At 37.0% G+C, this 23,081-nt stretch overlaps 1 protein-coding gene across 3 annotated transcripts in view; it reads left to right on the top strand.

Moving 5' to 3' along the window:
- LOC145672879 (uncharacterized) overlaps positions 1-23,081 on the top strand; it is a 210,181-nt gene that overhangs the window by 102,641 nt on the left and 84,459 nt on the right. For all 3 annotated transcript variants that reach the window (XM_081742065.1, XM_081742067.1, XM_081742064.1), the window contains exon 19: positions 21,836-22,025. In XM_081742065.1, coding sequence (XP_081598191.1) covers positions 21,836-22,025 — 190 coding nt within the window. The remainder of the gene's footprint in view (positions 1-21,835; positions 22,026-23,081) is intronic.

The following is a 23,081-nucleotide window of genomic DNA, read 5'->3' as shown; positions in this document are numbered from 1 at the left end:
CGTATTTTTTCTTTTTCTCACCATAATTACACTGCAAAATTCCTACTTTCCTAGTTAATCCATTAAAAAGATGCACATTTGCAGTCTTACTAAGAATAACAACCAATTCCATATTTATATTTGATTCATAATATCTTTCTCTATGGTTTATTATATTTATGAAAAATTGCTGATTTTTTAAACTTTTGGTATAAAAAATTTTTGTTATGCTTTTAAAATTTACTATTATAAAACAAAATATATGTTTATTTCCTAGTTAATGACATAATTCCAGCCTTGTCTAGATTTAATACAGTCTTAATCATTCTAATAAAGTGAGGATTCATACGTCGAATCAATTCCATCTTGATAAGACAAGACCCCCTGGTAAAGCTTCCAGCACCTAAAGCAAGTGAAACATACGGAAAGGAGAAAATACGCAAGGTACATGAGAAAATCTTTACGCAAGGTACATGAGAAAAGCAATATGGACATTTTAACGTAGAAGTAGAAAGGATTCCTGGATAGTCATTTGCGTCCGGTCTCACTGTACACAATAGGGATCGCGCTTACTACTCTCAGTAAAACTACACTAACTCTTATCTCGCGTTTTTTTAACCTCACTGGGTTCTCGCTTGCGATCACTAGCCACGTTCGGACTCGCTGTCTATTTCTTGTCGTCCTGCCCACTTATTGAGCATGAAGACTTGGAGCCGGATTGTGAGCAGAACATCTCTTCCTGAGAAATACTAGTATAGGGGAAGGCGTTGTACCTGTGAACACTTGTAGAGTCTTCGAAATTTTGGTGCTAATATTCAGCACTTTTCCCCCCAATTTTTGTCGTATATTTGAAGTCCCATTTCTTTGCTATCAGATAGGATGATTTTTAAACGTGTTACATAATTACAGTAGCTTTTATAGGATATAATAAGAAAACATCCGTTTTGTTCACAGGTACAGTATGGTCATGTACCATTGAACAGACCCTCTTGTACCTTTGAACAAATTGATAATTACTATGTTTCTGAGGCAATAATATAAAAAGAAGCCACAAATATTAATAGTTATAAATTGTAATAAAAGGTTTAGCTATAAACAGTTCCCCAGAATTGAAATTTTATTAATTAAATTAAAAATTGAGGAGAATTTATAACAAAAACTTGTGAACAATAAAGTTGAGCATATACAGCTCTTTTAACATAACCTTATATGTTATACAATAAGCGAATATTTAGAAACTACAAAATCATAATTAATAACTTTATATCCTAACCTAACCTATATAAAATATATCAATTGTTTTAACTACTTACATTGTGTAGCTCTAAACAGTATTATTTGTCGTTCGAAGGTACACGATGCATTAATGTTCATAGGTACATTACGAAAAAAGTTCTTCACTACCTTAAATATTGAACAGCAGTTAAAACTAAAAATATTACTGTATTCACCAATGATTCTACCCCAAGTTTGGACAAATAATTTTCACAAGTTGCGAAAACCGAAGAGCACAAAATTTAAAAGGTACCTACAAAAAAATCTTCGTTTTGGGGGTGAAAAAATTAAAAGAAACATTACTCGGCACAACACTCAGTAAACAACAGCCAAACGCATTTGTAGTGCTTTTTTTCATTTACTCTTGCAAACGAATTTTAATCACTGCACCTAGATAGCTCTGAATTCGAGAAAAGCACAGGTGTTCAAAGGTACATTGTTTCAAAGGTACAACACCTTCCCCTACAAAAAATGACGTATGTAATTGTGACTTAGTTACAGAGATATTCAGTTACATATGCCAACTAATATTCATCCTGTGTAAGGAACAGAGATGATATGACGTGTGTTCTAGTGTAAACTACCTCCTTGTCGTAGAGGGAACAAGCTGGCTCAGTAGTAGGGTACTTAACGCAGGTAGCGCTTGGGACCTGGTTCTTTACCAGCCCAGTAAGTTTGCGGTGCACACCATCATTTCGTGAATATTCTTTAACTTCTCTCATTTCCTTACACATTCTCATTCCATTAATTCACTTACAACAGGTTCAAACTGACCTTGAAAGTTCGGGAAATGCTTTAAAATATACTGAGAATCAGAGAAATTGTTATATTTCACAAGAGAATGCGAGATTATATATATATATATATATATATATATATATATATATATATATATATATATATATATATATATATATATATATATATATTTATGCAAGAAACAATCAGGATGTGTAATGAAAATAGAATATGCAACGTAAAATGGCTTGTACATTTAATATTACTACTATTATATTGTGTAATTGTAATTTCATGTCATGTTCACACTTTTAGTACCAATGAGTGATTCAAAACTAGCTCATTATTTCCACCAGTTTTAATTAGACATAACTTACGTCTTCTATAGATCTTCGATAGTGGTTTTTATAAAATGTACTTGTAGAAAATTTACATGAATATTGTCTGATTACTCAGAGGACATTGGAAAATTTAATCACATTTCACGAGAGTATTCGAAAACACTATTATTCACAATAATTAGAGATGCGCATAAAAGATACTGAAGAACACTTGAGAGAATCAAGGAGAATTCAAAATGAAAATACGAAAAAGGGTGAAAAGAAATATCTTTAGATATTGTGTTTAGTAGCTTGAGGAACGTCTAAAGGTGTTAAAACTCCCAAGCTTTGGAAGTGCAACAATAACTTAATTTAAAAATCAGATGCCATAGAAGAAGAAAATAAGTTATTGATTATAGATAATCAAAAAAATAAATCATCATCATCATCATAGGTATTCTGCCTTTATTGGGAGGTCACTTGCCGCAGCTGAGAAGCTTCCATGCTCCACGGTCCTCCGCTAACCTTTTCGTCTTCACGTATGATTTTTCTGTTTTAATATCATCCATTAATTGTAGTCTACTTCGCCCCCTCCCTCTTTCCCGCCACCATACCTTCTAGGACGTCCCTCATGATACAATCTCTTCTTAGGCAATGTCCCAACCAGTTTCTCTTCCTCTTCCTAATAATATCTAAAAGTGTTCTTTTCTCACCCACCATTTCTAACACTTTCTCATTCGTTTTCCGCTCGACCCAACTAATTCTTTTCATTCTTCTCCACACCCACATTTCGAAGGCTTCCAGTCGATTTTCGTCACCTTTACGTAATGTCCACGTTTCCGCCCCATACAGTACAACACTCCACTGTATGTAAAAAATAAATAAATAAATAAATAAAAAAAATAAATGAAACCTTTCAGTTTAAAAGTTTAACATCCTATGTTTTTGCCCTTTAGGCTAAGGGAGACGATGATTAAGGCAAATGAATGATAATGGAAGAATTGGTGGAGTGAAAAAATGGGAAGAAACGTGAATACTTCGGGGAAACCCATGGGCACAATGTTGTCCACCACAAACTTAATTAGCTGGGGATCGAACCAACAACCCCACGCACCAGAGGTAAGAGCTCTACCACTGAGCCACCGTGCCCCCCGGTAATGAAAGAGAGAGACCAAATTATGATGTATATATTTCCTCATTTATACTTATGAATATAGTCAGAACATCAAGGTATTCAAGACATGGTTTGTGTATAATTAATGGTTACTACTGCTGATTTATTGTACTCCAAATACAGGCAGTTTCATTTATGATAAAGATTTAGAAAGAAAGCTTATGTTGTATTTAAAAACTGAAAGAAGAGCGTTGGATGATTCGAACTTTTTGACAAATTAACGCGAGTCACGGAAAATGTACTTCAGTCATGGACTCAGATAAATCGTTATCAAAATTTAAATGTGAATACATAACCATTCGCTCTAATTCTTCATCTATTTCCATTAGCAGAAAAAGTATAAACGTGGGATATTTAACTAAAGATTTCACCTCGTGAACATAAACTGAGGGAAAAACTGCAGAAGTTCAGAAATGAAACAGAAGAGGTGTTGGTTGAATGGTACTAATCACTACAGAAGCTGAAAATTACCATTGGCTCCTGTTACATGTAAAGAGCACTTTCTTTAGTTCTTATCGATATCAAATTTGTTTGTGACAGAACATCAAGAAATAAAAACAAACAGCTTCTTTTTTTTTTTTTATTTCCCAGCTTTGTGGGGTGGCTGAAAGAATAGATAGATAGGGGGAAAGCAGGCAGAGGAGAAGGCTGGCTTCGGGGCGGGTATAAGGGCACAGAGGGCATCAGGTCGGGATCAACATTTAGGATTCAGGCGTCAGGACAGATATCAAGAACCCCAGCGTCAGGTCAGACAGAAGCACAGACACCCAACCAGACAGACAGATAATATGTCGTGGTAAGGCTTCTTCTTCTTTCTTCTTCGTCGAAAGAACTGAAAAAGAAATACTAACTGTTTGTGGATGCTTCGTGGGAGAAGTCACACCAGTAAAAGTTAAGTTCTTTCACTTGAAAGTAAAAGAAGATAACTTTCTTAATGTATTAATTGTTGTATACAACAATTAATATATTAGATAAGTTTTATTCTTTTAGTTTCAAGCGAAACTTTAATTTTTAGCAGTGTGACTTCCCTCACGAGCCACGTCTGTGTATAAATAATGTTTGTGTGCGATCTGTAGACATAAAAGTTAACGAAAGCACACTGAAAGAATAAAGGATTTAGCTTTCAAGATTCAAGGTCTCGTCATCAGGATGTACTCAAGACCGAAGAAAAGGAAGATACTAGACAAAAGTGTTATTATCACCATATTGAATCCTGTGCTAGGAAGTTAATGTGGAAGGACGTGTGGCGAGGTCAAAGCCTTGAGTAGATATTAAGAGAAAGAGAAAAGATTCGGGTGGAAGGAAACTGGAAACAATGTGGTCGGTGATTAGGGTTCTGAGGATAATGATAATGATGATGATGATGGTGGAAGTTATTAATTAATTAATTTATTTAACTTTTTATTTATATTTCTTTTTTTTACCTACAATAACTATCTATTTAAGTAATTTAATTAATTAATTTATTTATTTATTTATTTATTTATTTTTTAGTTCTGTTGACCACACTGTCTCCACTCCATTATCACCCTTTCATCTCAGTTTTCTTCCTCGTTGTCTCTATTTTAGATTGAAACTGTTGAAACTATTAGCTTCTTTCTACTGGTTTTGTATATGCGATGTGCCCTCTGTTCAAATTTTTCTCATCCTCGATATTACTCATACTTAGACCTGATAACACGTTTTTCCATCATAACATTGTTGCAGAATATTCATTATGATCAACAGTGACACTTTTTTCTTGATTTCTTCACTCTTTTTTATATTCTGATGCAGAGACGTCCTGATTGAAGCTGCAGAAAAGGAAAGAAATAATATCGAACAAGTGTGAATTGAAAAGCGAGTAAAAGAAATAGTATTGGAACAAATGTAGATTGAAGAACCAATGATTGTTATCATAGAGAGAGAGAGAGAAAGAGAAAGAGAGAGAGAGAGAGAGAGAGAGAGAGAGAGAGATTATGAAGTAGAAACTGTTGGATACAGAAAAGGAGAACGAAGACATATCAACACATATCGAAGAAAGCAGAAGAATTATTTGAAGAACAATCCTGAAAGCAAAAGAATTTTTCGAAGAACATCAGTCATTTGTGTAGAAGTCTGTAAATGCTACTATACTTACCCATCTGGATCGCAGCGCGTGGTCCCTCGCTGCATCTGTGTCTGTGGTGATGAGGAATGTAAGCGTTTGGATGTGTGTACGTGTATATGTTGTGTATATCCACCCGCCCAGCCAAGCACCCACACCCCCACCCTCCCTTCTTCCAAGGCCCCCTCAACCCATCCGTCAGCCCGTCTCCCCCTTACCGGACCGTCTGCCCAGCGGCCCAAACACCCGTCCTGTCCGCCAGTCTACTCCCCTGCCTGCCCATCCAGTCACCACCGATCTTCCTAGGATTTTAGGAAGATTGGTGGTAGACATACCCCATCCATCTATTGATCCAGCCACCCCACTTAATCAAAGCTCCCCCATTTGTTTTTATTAATTTGACTTTTTTTTTTTTTTTTTTCAAACAAATATACATTGCTAGAGTACGTGAGAACACAATTTTATCTATCCTAGTCCAGAGGTGAAAACTGCTTTGGATTTCTGTTGATTCGATGAAAAGCAATACCATTGTACGCAGTATCTGTGGCAGTATCTCAACTATCAGAAGTGATTTGATCCTTATTACAAGGAAGGCCCATTTTGAAACGTCCTTCATATTTGGTTGTGTACTCGCTTGCACGTTTTCCCTGCGAAGTTTCAAGAGTTGTCTTATTTTGAGGGCCCTTCATCAGGATGACAATATAAAATCACTGAAAATGCAAATCCATAAAGTGTTAATGAGGAATATATACAAACAGTCTTCGTTTATCAACAATCCAAACTGCAGCTACTCGTACTGTGGAGATCCATAGTCCAATTGTTGATGTTTAGTATCACATACGGTCGTTATGATTTCACATATTTACTGTTCAAAGACAAAACACTTCATTGAATTTTGGTGCTTTGTTATACCAAAGACAAGAAATGAAATGAGTTGATTATAACAGCTAAACAAATAATAGGTTTGTGTTTCGTTATGTGATTCAGTCATTATAGAGTTACCAAGTGCGATTTGTTGCTTTCCAATTGAGAATTACATTTTACAGACATGTAGTTTTAACTTCCAAAGTTCATAAAATCAGAAATCTTGCTCCTTAAGTTTCAGTGTGCATGACAGCACAGAATTACTTACAAAATGTAAGTGTGAATAGAAATATTTCTGAAAAATACACTTAAGTGCCTTTGTTGAATATCACATTCGTGAACACTTTTGTCCATATGATATTCACATGTGACACTATCATGTGCGACTAGTTCAGTTGTTATAATCCAAAACTGATTGAATTAACACTTGGTTAACTTGATTGAACAAATGGTACGGTTAGTGCATTCTGATTTAAACATGTACTTCTGATACAATTCACAGGATCTTACATTTCAGTCTCTACGGAAGAAAGCTTCTTCAGTGAAAATTAAGAACTAGTTCAGTGGAAGTATTAGCTGGTAGTAGAAGCTGGTCTTCAGTTAAGCTGAAACACTTATCTCGAAAAAACTCCATTGTCCAATAAGTGATGCATCTGGTTTTCTGTTCAGAAAGAAAAAAAAAAAGGATTTTTAAAATAATAATAAAGAAAAAAGACACTGCAGAGAGAACATTATTTTTCAAAATATTCAATAAATAGTACGAGATTCTGTTGTGTAAACTTTTTCGGAAGTAAAACAATGATTTCTATCAGTGATGCGAATGAAGGAAGATAATTGGGTCATTAAGCGGAACATCATTCCAATATTTTTCAAAGGTCTTTTACAAATACTACGCAATGAAATTAAATGAAAGAGGAATAATTTTGGGTTACAAATTAAAACAATCTCTGGCGCTACAGGTTATGAAGAGTTTTTGGTCAGATGGCGTCTCGTACATTCAATTGCATAATGTGAACTCAGCACATCGATTCCTAACATCAACAGTTTTGGCTTTCTAGACATGTGTTTGCTATATTGCAAATCGCGTATTTTTCTATTTGCATCATTAAACTTATTCAGCATCAAAATTACAAACTTGAAACGTTTTAATTGGTTTTGAAAATTTACGGCATTGAGTTTTCCAGGTATTCGAGTAGCCTATAGACTTGTGTGTACATATCAAAGTTCTACTTTTTCGAGGAGTATGGATCGTCAGTTCTTTCTTTTATGGTATAGACGCTGTCAGATTCGAACCTCTGTTAAAATATTTATTAGGCCTACTACTCCCGGAAGAAAAGTTTGCATTAATTCCCAATGTAAAGCAAAACTAAAGACACAATTTCCTTAAAATGTACCAAGGCACTTTTGGTAAGATTTCGGAAGTTAATATTTCATTAATAGCTGTACAATATGGCATAGGATAGTTCTGAAATCCAGATAGTTCCATCAGTTACTTCAGGGTTTCTATCAACCTTGATAACTTGGAAAAGTTAGGGAATTTGACGGAAAGCTGATGAAATCTGAAAAAAGTCAGGGAATTTAATGTACGGGTTTCTACTTATCAGAATCCATTTTTCTTTGCTGCTTACCTGGCTGTTTGGTGGGTTTTATATATATATATATATATAATAAATTAGTTAGTTTTACAAACCGAGAAAAGTGAGGGAACTCGTGCTCGCCAAATAAGTGGGAACGCTGTCAAGCCGCATGTTCCACCACGAGAGATGTCAAAATTGAGTTTAAGCAGGAGACAGATTTTAGGTTGTACCCAGAAAACGATTATACTTATTCCTCTATTCAAACCGAAAGTGGTATATACAGACCATTTCAGGTTTTAACATTGATTATCATAGATCAAAAACGGTAATAGGGAGATATTTTTTACATGGATTCATACTATAAAGGTAACCCAGAAAGTTCTGTCGCTTTTTGTGAAGGTCTGTGTTCAATTGACCCTCACACCATGGGTTGAATGCGAATGAAGATAAGGCGAAGGTCAGTTGTTGTGTGGGTATATCAAACATACTACCTGGTTGTGGCAATTCAGTTACACCGTGAACTTCCGTAAGGACAGAGTGAACGTGGGACCTCCACAGAGTATCATCTGGCCATGTATGCTGTACGAGTTCAAACTGGGGTCAAACGACGCTGCAGCGGGGCGGAAGATATGTCAGGCCTTTGGTGAGGGTGTCGTAACTACGCGGACAGTGCAGCAATGGGTTTAACAAGTTTAAGGACGGTGACGAAACACTCGAAGATGCACCACGTGCTGGAAGACCAACACGTGTACAAAATGAAGATCTTCAGGCAGCAATTGAGGCGAACTGTGGCCAGACATGTGAGGAACTGGAACGGCAATTCAGTGTGAGTGAAGAAACCATTCGGCAGCACCTCCATCAACCATGTTGTTCCAGAACGTTGGCAGAAGGTCGTCGATGTTGGTGGGGACTATTTTTGATCTTCAGGTACGTCTTAGGTAACATATCGATGTTCGAATGTAGTGGATGAAAAAGCGACAAAACTTTTTTTGGTTATCTTTATACATGGAAGGTTCCATCTCAGATTTTATTGCTGCAATGCAGGGTTTCTCAACCTTGGATCAGAACCCCTAAAGGTGTCGTGACAGTGATACATGTGATCACGAAGGGAGTTGAAAAATATAAATGTAATTAGGATGTAGTAGCTGAAAATTGTATTTTTAGATTATTTTAAATTTCTTATTTTAATTGACATGTGTTTATTTCTTTACTAATTGTCAAATGCAGCAAATAAAGGATCGTTTTAAAAAGAGTTGGAATAAAAGAGGAATGAAACTGGCGAGAAACTACTGATTGAAATACAATGCAATCTTAAAGCTCAACTTAACTTGATGTCACTAGTTTGGCAATGTCCAGTTGCAGCAGCTGTGATAAGTAAAATAATTGATTATTTTTTAGTTACTTCCGAAGGAATTCCAAAGGTTAAGCGCCAGTTAGCAGTAGTTGTGCTGCGTTTGTTTATAAATCAACATTGGAGAAATGATGCTGCTGACAATGGAACAGACATTAATTTCGTTTGGGATTCTTTCTTATTTTTAGCAGATTGGTATTATGTTTAACGCTTTCATATATCAGTAATCAAAAACCTCATTACAAACCTGAAATTACAAGGTAAACAAAAAAGTTTCTTGCCTTTCGTAATCGCCAGAAACAGATATACAGCGCATGATATTCAGCATTAGTTCTCCAAGTAATCTCCATATCTATGCAGCACCCTTTGCCAACATTACTACAGCTGCGTAATGCCCTGCTGATAAAACTCGGGAGTACTGAACGTATTATAGGGAGCTAGCTTGTTTGCCAGCGGGGGCTGAGGTAGAGGGGGAAATATTTCAACATTTTTCTGCCTGGCTCTTGCGACACTCCCTTTCCGTCCTTCTATATGTCAGTGTTGCCAAGGGTAGAAAACTGTCACATGAATGTCATTCTGAAGAGTTAGTGTGAGTTGGTTATTTCTTGTGTACTGTTGTGGTTACGGTTTTGTTGCTTATTATTCATTTAACAATGGCTTCATAGCGTAAGAGAGGTCAAACTATACACAGCAAAGCTAGAGAAGTAATAAGGAAGGTAATAGTGCAGTGCGACGAAGAAGCGAGGGAGAAAAAACTAAAGCATTTGTTATCACAGCCTGATTTGCGTATGTCCACGTATACAGAGATCTCTGTGTGAAATATGACAAACATACGGAAAGAGGGACTGGACGGTGGTGAATCATCCTCACCACCCCAGGTAAAAAACGACCTCAAGCGGAACAGTATAGGTTTCATTGTGATGAATTTGACAGGTGCGTTATAGGTGATATACAAGACTTCTATTTACAGAAGAAAACTGTTCCAAGCGCATCAAAATTGTCAGTCATCAAACAAAAAAAATATTTCTCATGCATAAGGTGGGATTTGAACCATTCCATTCAGCAGTCCCCAGCGAAATTGACCCCTTTATCTTGCAATGGAAGACTAAACTGCTAGACCGCTCCGCCACGCGGGTGGTTATAAAATATAGAAAGTGATTAATATGCAAAATGTACCCAAATACGGTAACTGCTTATGCAAATTTGTAAATGACGAGTTAAAAAAAAACTTTCGATAGGGATTGCATAATTTGCATAAACTCTTTCAATTAAGTGAATATTAGGTGATTTTTTTGACAACGCACTGGCAACCCTGCCTAGGACCGTCGAGTGACCGTTTCTTGGTGACGGGGTGGCGCACCTGTCAATCAACTCTGAATTCCTCAGCCTCGCATTAAAGCCGGCTCCATATAATATGTAAGTCCATGAGTGTGTGCTCCAGGTCTGCATCATTATCAAATGATCTCCCACAGAGTAGTTGTCAAGGAAATAAAACATGTGATAATCGGATGGTGCTAGATCCAATGAGTATGGTGGATGGCAGTCTTCCAGCCGAGTCACTGAATGGTATCCCTGGGCACCCTTGCCACGTTTTTTTTTATTATTACAGCACACCTCTGCAATTAATTGACGCTGGCTCCTGCTGCAATACATGGCCCCCCCTAGCTACCATGCATGCGAGTATAGTCCGTGGTGATGATTTGGCCTGGTGGTAGGAGCTCGTAACGCACTAGTCCCATTAGACACAGAGCATGATCTTACGTGGGTGCAGAGGTGGTCGTGAGGTGAGGTTACAACCAATGTCTGGTACGGTAAGGAATATAATAATGGACCTACTTTTCGTTATACTGAACCCACTTTTCGTCAGTCGTGAGCACTCGACCAAATATGGGTGTTTCGCGGTGCGAGAGAGCAACGACAAAGAGGCTGTTACTCGTTGGTGGCTGCTGACAGTGTGTGAAGCACCAGCTTGCTCAAACTGTGTGCTTTCCTATGCGGCATAGATAAAGTATGACTTTTTTATTGGAAACCTGGAATCGGTCGACAAATTCACCACATGCTTAATTGATTTCTCTGTCTATGGCTGCATTCCGAATCTTGTCTTCCAACACTTGTTCACCGCGAGTTCATCATAAAGGATCAGATCTCCCGACCCTGTGATGCATTTTTTTCCGGCATCCTTCTCAAATATCTGATGTGTTCGACCACTCGATGCGGCTTCTGGCAAGACCATCCTAAAATCATACAGCAAACAACCGAAAGAACTGCTTCGGTAGTTTTACTTTTCTTTGATACTGGACGAGATGTAATTGCTGTGTGTGTGCAACTGTCCAATAGTTGAGCCAAGTCAATAATCACACTAAATTTCCATCGCTTTTTCGGCTTGTATGTAACTTCGTTTCCTCTCTGTAAGTGATTTATCAAATTGGATGTCAGAAACGACAAGATTTTTTTCGGTTACCTTGTATTTACGGGAGTCGCTAGCAAGGAGATGTGGTAAAACAAGGGGACGGGGGACGAGGGTCATGATATGAAACAGGTCGAGAAAACTTGCTCCATTGAAACCGGAAGTCGTAGAAATTGACAATTTCCGATTTTAATATTGATCACCATAGACCGAAATATGCTTTTTAATATGGATTCGGCATCCCAAAAATAAGCTTAATGTCAGTTCTTAATTTTCTACTGAATCCGTAAGTAGTAAACTTTAGTAGAACTTACAGGTTTAATATTGGTTCCTATGTACACAACTTAAATTATGTGAAAATTATTGACCGGTTACCACAAATGATTCTCAATATTATCACTTGAAGGCGCTGAATAAATCCATTGATGTCGAGAATGCGGTGAGTGTTGTTGTGTTCGAGAAGTCACTCACAGTCATATTGTTGATCTTATTGCTAATGCTAATGTAGTAAAATGGCGCGAAGAAACCATATTGATAATATCATAAGTTTAAGAATCGTGGCACGACTGAAAATGATCAGACCGAGTTTTAAGTGTTGCGTGAACTCGGTGTCCCACTGAATGTCATCTCAAGGGTCTAGGGACGATTTCAACAGATTGAAAACTTCTTGTGGCTATCCAAGGAATACCACTACTCAAGAGAAGCATTTATTATGTTTAACAGACAGACGAAATAGAAATATCACCGCCTCAGATCTCACAACTGCTACAGTTATTACCGTTTCAAGGTTTACAGTGTATAGACTGGTAGCTGAGGTTGACTTATATATCACACGACCAGCAGGGTGTGTTTCATTGGCCCTACTACAAAGAAGAGCCTGTTAAAATTGATGCAGAGAACATCATGTATGAATCTAAAGATACACCACATTGACTTGACACCTAGTCTTCCGTTACAAGCGCTGCTATCGGCTGGAGGAATCCACTCCTTTTCGCTAAGGCTCTCGCGCTTAGCACCAGTTGAACCCTTATTGGTTCAACGCGTGGGTGTGTTAAGGGTGTGAGCTTTAGTTCGCATTTTTGCCACGGTCCAAGAAATTTTGGCAGCACTATAGCAATAATGGCGTCATGTCCTGTTCACAAATGAGTCTTGGTTTAGTCTCAGCAGTGACTCTCGACGTCAATTTGTTTGGAGAGAAGCTGGAACACCGTTCGTTCCACCTGAACTGTGTCATTACAGGTGTGGAGGAGTCATGGTGTGGGCTGGGATCATCTTAGAGTCTCGCACACCTCAGTACTTTCTTCCCATGTGATACCATGACAGGCGCACAGTATTGGAATGACACCCTGGATCAGTATGGTCGTCTGTTTCGGGATGCAGTGGGTCCTGTCTTTCTAATGGATAATAATATACGTCCCCATCTAGCTGGAATAGTGGCTGAGTATCTTGAGTCTCATAATCATTCGATTTACGCAGTTGATCACCAAACCCGAATCACTGCGTGGGACACGCTTGGTAGGCGAATTTTACGTCTCTCCAAGATCCATTCCCGCGCCCAGGAAGTCACTAACCCAAGAATGGCAAGTCATCCCTAACCACATATTGATAACTCCATCCTCTGCATTAAGTCACGTTGTGCTGCATGTCTTGTAGTACGGGAAGATCACACAACACTATTTATGTTCCTGTACGTCTTTCTTTTTTCATTTAATACCACGTGGGTATATTTCCTGATTTTAATGCCTTTTTGCATTTTCGTTCCTGTTGTCCATTATATGCCTTTTCTCACACTTGTTACTATTTAGGAATTCCACCTTCTACCAATATACGATTGATTCTCCGTGTAATATATCCTTCAACCACATTATTAACTTCTGTACATGAGTCTAGTAATAAATCCGAAGAACAGGTTCCATTTCTAACCTCATCCTTCTATTGCAATCGCAAGTTAAAGATATACTGTTTCCTGTTTCAGCATTGAATTATCATAGTTTGGAAGTTACCGTAGTTTCACAAGTGGAACTGACTTGTTTTCTTTAGTGTGATCACTCACAGGAACTGTTCTAGAATTTATTTAATACTCTGCTAACCCTAAAATAAAACATTGCTATTTTCTTTTGACGGGGTGCACAATCTTGGACGGATTCTTTCTATAATGGACAGAATTCAGAGGAAAATACAGAATAGCCAGTCAGTGGATTATACAAGTTTGCCGTATGTATTCCCGACTGTAGCAAATTTTGAAAGGGATAATCTTTTAGTCCATGTTTTTCTTGTGTTGTAGGCATTTTGAATCAGTGCGATTAAATGTTGGTGGACAAAAGAAGAGTTATGGAAGCATCTCTTCTAGTTGACCACGGAGTTTGAGGATTGGACTGAAATGCGTGGAGTATAAGTGTAATAAGAAATGATTAGGCCTAATTTATTTCTAAGTTGCAACTGCTTGAGAGATCTTGGCAACGTAGGAAAGTAGAAAAGAAACAGCCTTTAGTTTAATGTCTCATGATTTTGTCCTTTAGGCTAAAGCAGACAGATAATTAATGGAAGTGAATGATTATGAAAGAATTGGTGGAATAAGAGTGTGGGAGGAAACGGAAGAACTTCGAGATAAAAACACGATGTTGTCCACCAGAAACTCAGACAGCCTGGAATCGATCCAGGGAATCCTCCAACAGTAGCTAAATGTTCTACCACTGAGCACCGTGTCTCCATAGAATGGTGGAGTCAAGCGATTTGATAATATATTCTGGTGGCTGTGTCGCATTTTCCTTTAAATTTCTCATTTTCTTTATAGTTTTAATTGACAATAGCGTAACTTACCAAAAGTGCTGCCGTCATATCGCACGGGACCCCAGCGGCCCCAAGGAGGTTGTAGCAGACAAAAAAGAAACCAGAACACAAGATTACTCTTTATTACACAGATTGCATCATGTGATAGAGAATCTGCAAAGAAGGAAAAAGGAACAAGTGTAAAAACATAATAATAAATAAAGCATTTCAAGGTACAAGATTGAACAGTCAGCAATATGTTGTAAAAGATAGCTCCAGATTTATAACAAACTGAAACACGAAGTTTGCTTTCTAGCAGCTCTTTCTCCAAACATAATTTATTGATTTATTTCGGGAAATATTTTCTTTTTCTCCTTGAATCGAATGCAAATGTTAAAGAGCACTTCTCAGTCCCATCTTTTGCAGATGTTTCAAGATGGAAGAATAGTGTCGTAATTTCACTAAACAATTTTACCCATGCTTATAATATGCATTCCATGGTATTTTGTCTGTGCGGTAAAATTGCAATAGTAAACCTAGATTTGGAAATATTTTAATTTATGATAACTGTAAAAAAGTAGAATGGGTGTTTACTTAAACTGTAAAGTATCTTCAATGTCCCTGGCTTTTAAAACCAAATCGATGGGATCCCTGCTTTTTTTTTTTCGGCCTTTTAACGATAGTGGGGAGTTGCTTTTCGTCCTCCTACAGGAAGTTACTTTTCTGGAGAAAACAATAGCAAATGAAGATCTTTACTCACAACGAAAGGCTTCCTTTTACATCTCTTCTCCCCTCTCTCACAATTTATTAAATTTCATTCTTCATCACCTCTACTCAAAGATGATCCCAGTCTTCTTTTACACTCGGATTTTTAAGCTTTGAGTATCAATGACCGTGCTAGTATCAGAAAACGTATAAGTTTTGTGTTTTTAGCATGACATTTGCCTTTTACAATTCCATCAAATAATATTTCGCTTTTAGTCTTTTTTTCTATATAGATCCAGCCTTATTATCTACATAGGTACAGCCACAGGCCAGATCTAGTCTGCAAATAAAATTGCAACAATGATGATTTGTTCCCTTTTTACTTCATGTTCACTAAAAGAGGGTAAAAAAAAAAAAAAAAAAAAGCAGTAATACTTGGAGCGCCGAGAGTGGAAATAGATGGCGCTAGTGGTCTGTCAGTGGTAGGTATTGTGAATTTGCAGACTCGTCAGAGCGACCGAAATGGCAAGGCATTTAGAAAACTGATCTCTTGGAGTTGCGAGCCGTGATTCGTTTCTTGTGGGCAAAGAATGTTTGTCATCGGACATTCTCAGTCAGATCGTGGAAGTATATGGTGAAAAAGCAATGACAGTCAACGGTCGTCCAAGTTCTATGCAAAGATGGACATCAACACAGCACGAGTGAAAGAAATGATTGAGATTGGTCGAAGGGTAACTGTTTGTTTAATTTCATCATAGCTAGAATTGAGATATGGTGCCGTGCAGCGTATCGTGTCTGATGTGTTGCGTTATTCCAAGATATGCGCCCTCTGGGTTCTACGTACTTTATCCAAGTAGCAGAAAGACACACGAATGACACGCAGTCTCGTATTTTTGGAGCGGAACCACGCTGACAGCAAGAACTTCCTTGATCACATCGTTACTGACGACGAAACCTGGCTTTATCGTTTCTTCCCAACAAGCAAAAGGGGAAGTATGGAGTGGAAACACGCTAGATTATAATCAGGAAAGGTTAAGGTTACACCCTCTGGCAGGTGTGATTCTGATCGAGTATCTGAAGCATAACCATTTCGTAGCTCCCGATCGTTATTGTGCAACATTGACCACGTAACATGAAGCTATCCGACGAAAACGCCCTGACATTTTGAGTGAAGGTGTCCAGAAGGTCTACATGAAAATGCTTTGCTCCATGCTGCTCGCCAAATTAAAGCACTGCTACAACAATTCAAAAGTGTGAAACCATCCGTATAGCCCAGATTTGGCTCCCAGTGACTATTTCCTTTTCCTGTCATTGAAGTAGTACCTATCTGGAACAAGACTTGTTTCAAATTGGTGACCAGTCACGGTACACGAACCAGACTTATGATAGAACATAATAACACAAACCATTTAACTCTACCAGTGAAATAAATAAATAAACAAATAGCAGTGCCACGTGTACAGCACGTGGAAGAGTTTGGTTTACATGGCATTATAGTGTCTTAATTGATAACCACTTCCAGTTTTAATAGAGAGCTTAGAGTGAAAATGAAATATATCCTTCCTACACTTAATTGATTGCAGAAAACAGCTTCTCGCTGTCTGTTACCGTTTTTGAGTGTATAGCGATGAGCTTTTAAACCGGAAGTGGTTGAACTCTATCACTTTCGGTTTCAATGTTACCTGCATGAACTTCCTTGATTCCTAACTTCTGACCCCACCCTCTCCATTCTGGCCAAAATTGATGATAATTATTTGTGTGTGTGTCTCCCGGACGAATAGAGACACGGACAGAGTAAACATGTAAAGGAGTCTGGACGAACTAAACTCTAAAAATTAACGTAGATAATGACTGACTCTCTTTTCTTAAAGGCAGATTGTTTTTGTTTAGATATTTGTGAAAACTAAGTCTTGAAAGTGGTGTCAACAGGAATCACAGTCCATACTCAAACGGTTCACATCCGTCATTTCTTTTTATGTGGTCCTGGGTTCAATTTTAGTGCTGCTATTAAATCTAAGATAAAATAGAGTTTGATTAGGATTTAGTGTCAATATATTTGGAACAGCCTGATGTTTCAATTAAATCACATTTTTATTCTTAATAATCCATGTAGTGGTTCTAATATATGATTTGAAGATTGGAAAGAAAACTTGTATCAGCTAAAATAATTTGAGAGAACTAATTATGAATCCAAGCTTACCATTCAGTTTTCTTCTGTACGTAACATTTCTGGAACATTTGTTGATATAGATATCAAACAATTATTATTTTTAATTATTAATTATTTTCAATTGTTGAAAGAAAAATAAATCATTAAACTTCGTTAACTGTAGTTTCAGTCTTTTTGACATTTTAAAATTTGATAAATAATTAGAATCTGACTTTTAACATCTTTGTGAGCAAATGTTGTACGATATATGTACATATACTATTGACCAAATATAGTAATAGTATATACAGGACGAACCTGAAAGATATGCACAAACTCCGGAAGGTGATTCGTGCAAAGAAGGCAAAAAGTTCTCACGCATGTTGTCGAATTCCGCATCATGTACGCTGTGCACATCTTTCTATTTCGTTCCAATTGTCAGGATTCGATTATCGATTCCAAGTTGGCAACCCTGTCACTCGTACACGACGCGGAATTCGACAATATGCAAGAGGACTTTGTCTTCTTTTGATGTCACGAATCACCTCCCGGAGTTTGTGCACATCTTTCAGGTTCACCCTATGTATATGTTGTTTAAAATAACTAAAACGGACTTTATTGCATCCGAGCCTTCGGCCCGCTGTACACCATAGATTAAAATCGTGTTTAATTAAAGTAATTACATTACATTAACAAGTTTATTTATTTACTTTTGAGCTTTCCTAAAAAAACAACGTGCGGCTACACAAATATTAATACTGATATATAAATGCGGTTGCGGCCCTTGTGCTAATAATAAATAACAAAGAATGTTCATATTCAGCATCATCATTTACCCGTTTTCAAGTAATTGAGGTGAAACAGTACAGGTTTTAAGTTGGAACTAAATGATCATTGTATATTCTTGTAAAATACAAATGATGATGCTTAAATCTAAATAAGGTTACACAACTTGTCTTGTGAAATAGTTAAATTGAAACACCACAGTTTTTAAGTTAAGGTTAAACTGTTTAAATGCGAACTGCCTGCATGCTAGCGCCACCTATTAGCGTGATAGTTTATTATTAGGGATTGTAATGAGACGTTTGCCGTTTGTAAATACAATGATTACGTGAGTAGAAAATTAAAGAAAAGATAATCGTAAACCACCGGTTGTGTCAGTCTCTGATTACAGACCAGTTGAAATTGTAACATTGCTTTTACTACAGCAGCACAGTTCCCCCATTAGTCGATACTTAAAGGGTTGCCTTAGTAAACACAAAGGGAGTAAAATGAACCTCTATAAAATGTATGGAATGATTCCTTCACAGGATATGAATGTTGCTGTCCCCGTGTGAACTAATGTACACCTCAACTCAGAAGAAACAAAGTATCCCTGATATATATAGAGAGGAACTAAGAAAAATAGTTAATTGCAATGCTTTAGGAGTTCTTTAAAGCAAGGTCCATTATAAATACTGTTTAAAATTTCGCGAGGTCTTAAGCATAAGTGCTCACACAGGGTCCCAACTCTATTTGCATACACAGCATCAGTCTGTACTCTTTGTAGTGTGAAGATAACATCTTTAAGAAAATCGAGCGATTCGCCGACTGTGAAATACGGCCGTCCGATTCCTAACAGCAAGCAACAGCTAAGAATATTCATCGCCACATATGTCAAATATGGTAACAATGCAGTGAGTGACAGTGAAGTTTTAGAACGGTTCACATTGTTCAAGGATGGTCGGGGAAATGTTCATGACGAATCGCGACTGGCAGGAATTCTATCATCTGTCATAGGCCTAGAACTTGCACTTAGCTACTACCCCCGATCCCGCCATTTGAAGACCTTACTTGGCGGCAAGCGTTCAAACACAGATGAAGAGGAGAAAATAAACGTGAATAACTGGCCTTCATTATAGAAAACATAGCTCTATGATGCCAGAAACTCGTTGTTCCTTATGATAAATGTTTAAACCGGCAAGAAATATACGTATAAGACGGAGAATTATATGTGAATTAAGAAAATAAATGTTTCTTAAACAATGTTTCCTTGTTTCGTTTCCATTGCAAAACAGACTTTACTTAAAATCGTAAAGTAATTTAATGTTCTTGTGTTACATGATCATGCTGAGAAATGAGAGAAACTAGCTGAACTCGTTCTCATCTTTCGCTGGACATAATAAAGTATACTTTTAAACTTTGAAATATGATAATAACACATTGATTTCGGCAACTCTTGGTGTCTGCCCTTGTGAATTGCCATTGCAAACAACTTTCCAACGGGAAACTGTAGTTGCTTGAAAGGGAGGATAGACTCGGATATAATAATTGGTATTCTTGGCACTTAGACTCTCTTGCTGTGAAAATTTCCTAATCCGTAGTTTCTTTGCTAATCTTTCTGAGGCACTGACATTTAAATAAATAAATAAAATTAAAGGTACAACATTCAAAATTTAATTGTTTCCGCACGCTCCATTTTCTATTTGAACCATGATTGCCAATTGTCATCAGTGATAACATTTCGATCACCAAAATAAAATGATGAAAATGATATCTATGATCTCAGGTGTGTTATTCAGGGTGTCTGATAAAATTTTAAAATGAAATTTCGTGACTTTTGTGAACTTTTCTTTACCAAACCTTAAAATTTCGTAACATTTAAAAACTAATAACAATACATATATTCTTTAGCTCTTATCTTTGTATTATCTATTCTTTCAAAGGCTGTTCCCTGGAGCGATAAAACCTTGGTGTCTTCTGACATCACTTTCAGTATATTCACTCTATTTCAAGCGGCAAATTTGGGTGAAATTAGGCCGAGTTTTCATGTATGTGATAGAAACGTCCTTTGGTTGCGATTTGGTAGCGTCTAAAGCCAACCATAAACATTTTTAGCGGTGAATTTTGACGTTTTATAGAATAAAGTTTTCCAGTCTGCTCTGAGATTTGTTCGGATTAAAAAAAAAAAAAAAAAAAAAAAATCGTGACACAAAAGCTAAATTTCGTAACTTTTCTTTGACCTTCATGACTATTTTCTAATTTTGTGACTTTCGTGACCGATAGACATCCTGTTATTACACCAGACATTTGAATATCTGTTGAGTGATCTCTGCGTGATATTATCCTAAATTCCTGAGTACCTTTTGTAATTCGAGTCTCTATAGTGCCAGACTAAGTGTTAGTAAATGTGTTTGTAATATTATTGCTTGGTAATTGGGAGGTCTTGGGTTCCTGCCCTACGATAGCCTTCTGAGTACTTGTTTAACAATGGAAATTGACTAGTGTTAACAGTCTGTGTATATTAAAATGCTAGGTTTGTCTCCAAAGAAAAGTTTATATATTTGCCTTCAATCCTTTCGATAGTGAGATCTCGAAAACCACAAGTGCTAGAAACGTGCCGTTTTTGCTGATCGATTCCAAATTTTGTTTAGATTGTCCACTTCTAATTGAATATTTAAAAAAAAAAAAAAAAGTGACCGTTATTTCTTTATTTATTGCATGTTTTAGAGGTACACTGGAAGTGTTGAAATTTTAAAAAAGTAAAGCATCATATCCTATGAATTAATAAATTCAACACAACATAGTATATGCAGAGGTTGTATATCTCTCAGGCGTTTGTTTCATGACCAAATTATAATGAAAAATAAAGGTTAACCATTTTTAAAATCTAACAGGAATCTTTATTGTTTGGAGTGTTTTGCCCAACGAACACCATATATCACTGACATTATAATTAATTGTGTGTGTAATGTATTTGATTATTACATACTGCATGCAAGAAGAAAGAAAACACTGATCATACATGAATTAGAAACTTCAACTGGAAGTAGGCTCAGTCTTGCAAACGGTGCGAGATATTGAAAAAATAATCGAAAAAATTTCCCCTTTATGATACCCTTTGCCGGTTTTTATCAAGACGTCTTTAACTTGTGTATATAAAGGGACATACACAGATGGTGTAAGGAAAGACAAGGAGATTCATGCACATATGTGAATGTTGCGCTGTGTGGAGAGCGCAGGTTTTGCTAGTAATTAGTTAAACATACTGTATCTTGTTAGAATTTTCCTACACTGTTTAAGCAGATTTGCCTGCCTTCGTTGGCACGTTTGAGTCCTTTACTGGAAAATCACTTTTAGTGATGTGAAATAATTTTCCGGTAAAAAAAATTCCCACCTACCGATGAAGGCAAGCGAATCTCCCGAAACAGTATAGGAAAATTCTAGCAACCAAGTAAATGGTAAGTTGAATTGATTACCACACTGAGATTCGTTCTTTCTCCTCAGACTTATACACTAACATTGGAATTTTAGCTTTAGATTCATAGACACTGCCCACCATGTTTTCCGTTGTTTATGATTTGAATGTAAAATAGCTTTAGTAGATATTATATGTGGTTAATAAATAATGATTTTTTAATGTGTGATTGAATGTGAAAAGATACTTTAATTCTCTTTTTAGTCCAAGTACCTGCAAGATCATGGAGTTCCTCCAATCGCTTTAACATGGGACAGAGCGATGCAACTCTATGAGTACTTCCGGCCAGAAGAGCTTCCAGAATTTGATTCATATCGCGTTGGCTCTATTACAAGTGATGTGGAGAATATACTCAAGAGAATAACTGCATTGATTCCATCGTACTGTGACCCAAGTAAGAATTATTTTTAGTTTCTTTAGTATTTTATTAACATATTAGCTACCTTCGCAATTTAATTACTGTCTGCTTAGAGTAAACAATGAAATCTGTGGAAGCCTTACATCTGTGACTTTTCTAGGTTTACTCATCCTTAAAACTGATTCAAGGACCGGAAGAAAGAAGATTCTGAAGTGAATAGCTATTAGTCCTTAAGTTGAAATATTTCTTTATGCTACACAGTGAAATAATTAAGGGGGGGGGAGAACGAGGCTTGTGCCCCGGGCACCGGATTGGGGGGCGCAAAACTGGGCAAGTATTTATTTTCGCTATAAGACAAGGAAAGGAATTTTAGTAAACTAAAAAACATAAAAAAAATTACCTCAGAAATTTAACAGGACAACAATGACTCACCAACCTTAGGATGATATCCATATAGCAGAAGTTAGCTCAGCTTCAAAGTTATTTTTTGAGGACACTTTAAATCCTTTGTAACCAAAAAAAAAAGCCTGCAAAGTTAAATTTTAGTTCCAGCTTTATGTGTTTTCATTTAATTTACATCGATTTAAGAAATTTGCAAAATGTCCGAGTATAATACTCGCGACAACACCTTGACCGTTTATCATAATTAAATATTCTATTCTAAAGCAACAGACTTTTGATTCATTCTCCACATTCACATCCCGATATAATTCCTAAAACATTGTGATTTACAGTTATTATGATAAGACTATTAGGATAAATCAAGCATGCTACGCTCAGATTATTTGGTAATCAAATACTAATTAGTTTGGTGTTTTATCTTGTACTAAAAATTAAATTACAGGGTAGGATTCAGAAGTAATGAGCCTCACTTTATACTGACGCGTGCGTACCCTACAACGCACTCCGCTTGACAGCGACGATGGTGGTGGGTGTTGGCTTCACAGAGCAACGCGGGTCAGTTGGTTCCCAGCTTTCGGAGCGGTAGCATCGGCCTTAACAGTAGCCCTTATACGGTGGTGCCTGACACGTCGATATGGAAAGTTCGTTAGAGCAACGCTGCACGATCAAATTTTGCTTCCGGTTGGGCAG

This window comes from Thermobia domestica, chromosome 16, assembly GCF_964235325.1.
Source record: "Thermobia domestica chromosome 16, izTheDome1.hap1.1, whole genome shotgun sequence".
NCBI lineage: Eukaryota > Metazoa > Arthropoda > Insecta > Zygentoma > Lepismatidae > Thermobia > Thermobia domestica.
The sequence above is the reverse complement of the archived record's forward strand: the minus strand, read 5'-3'. Positions and strand labels throughout refer to the sequence as shown.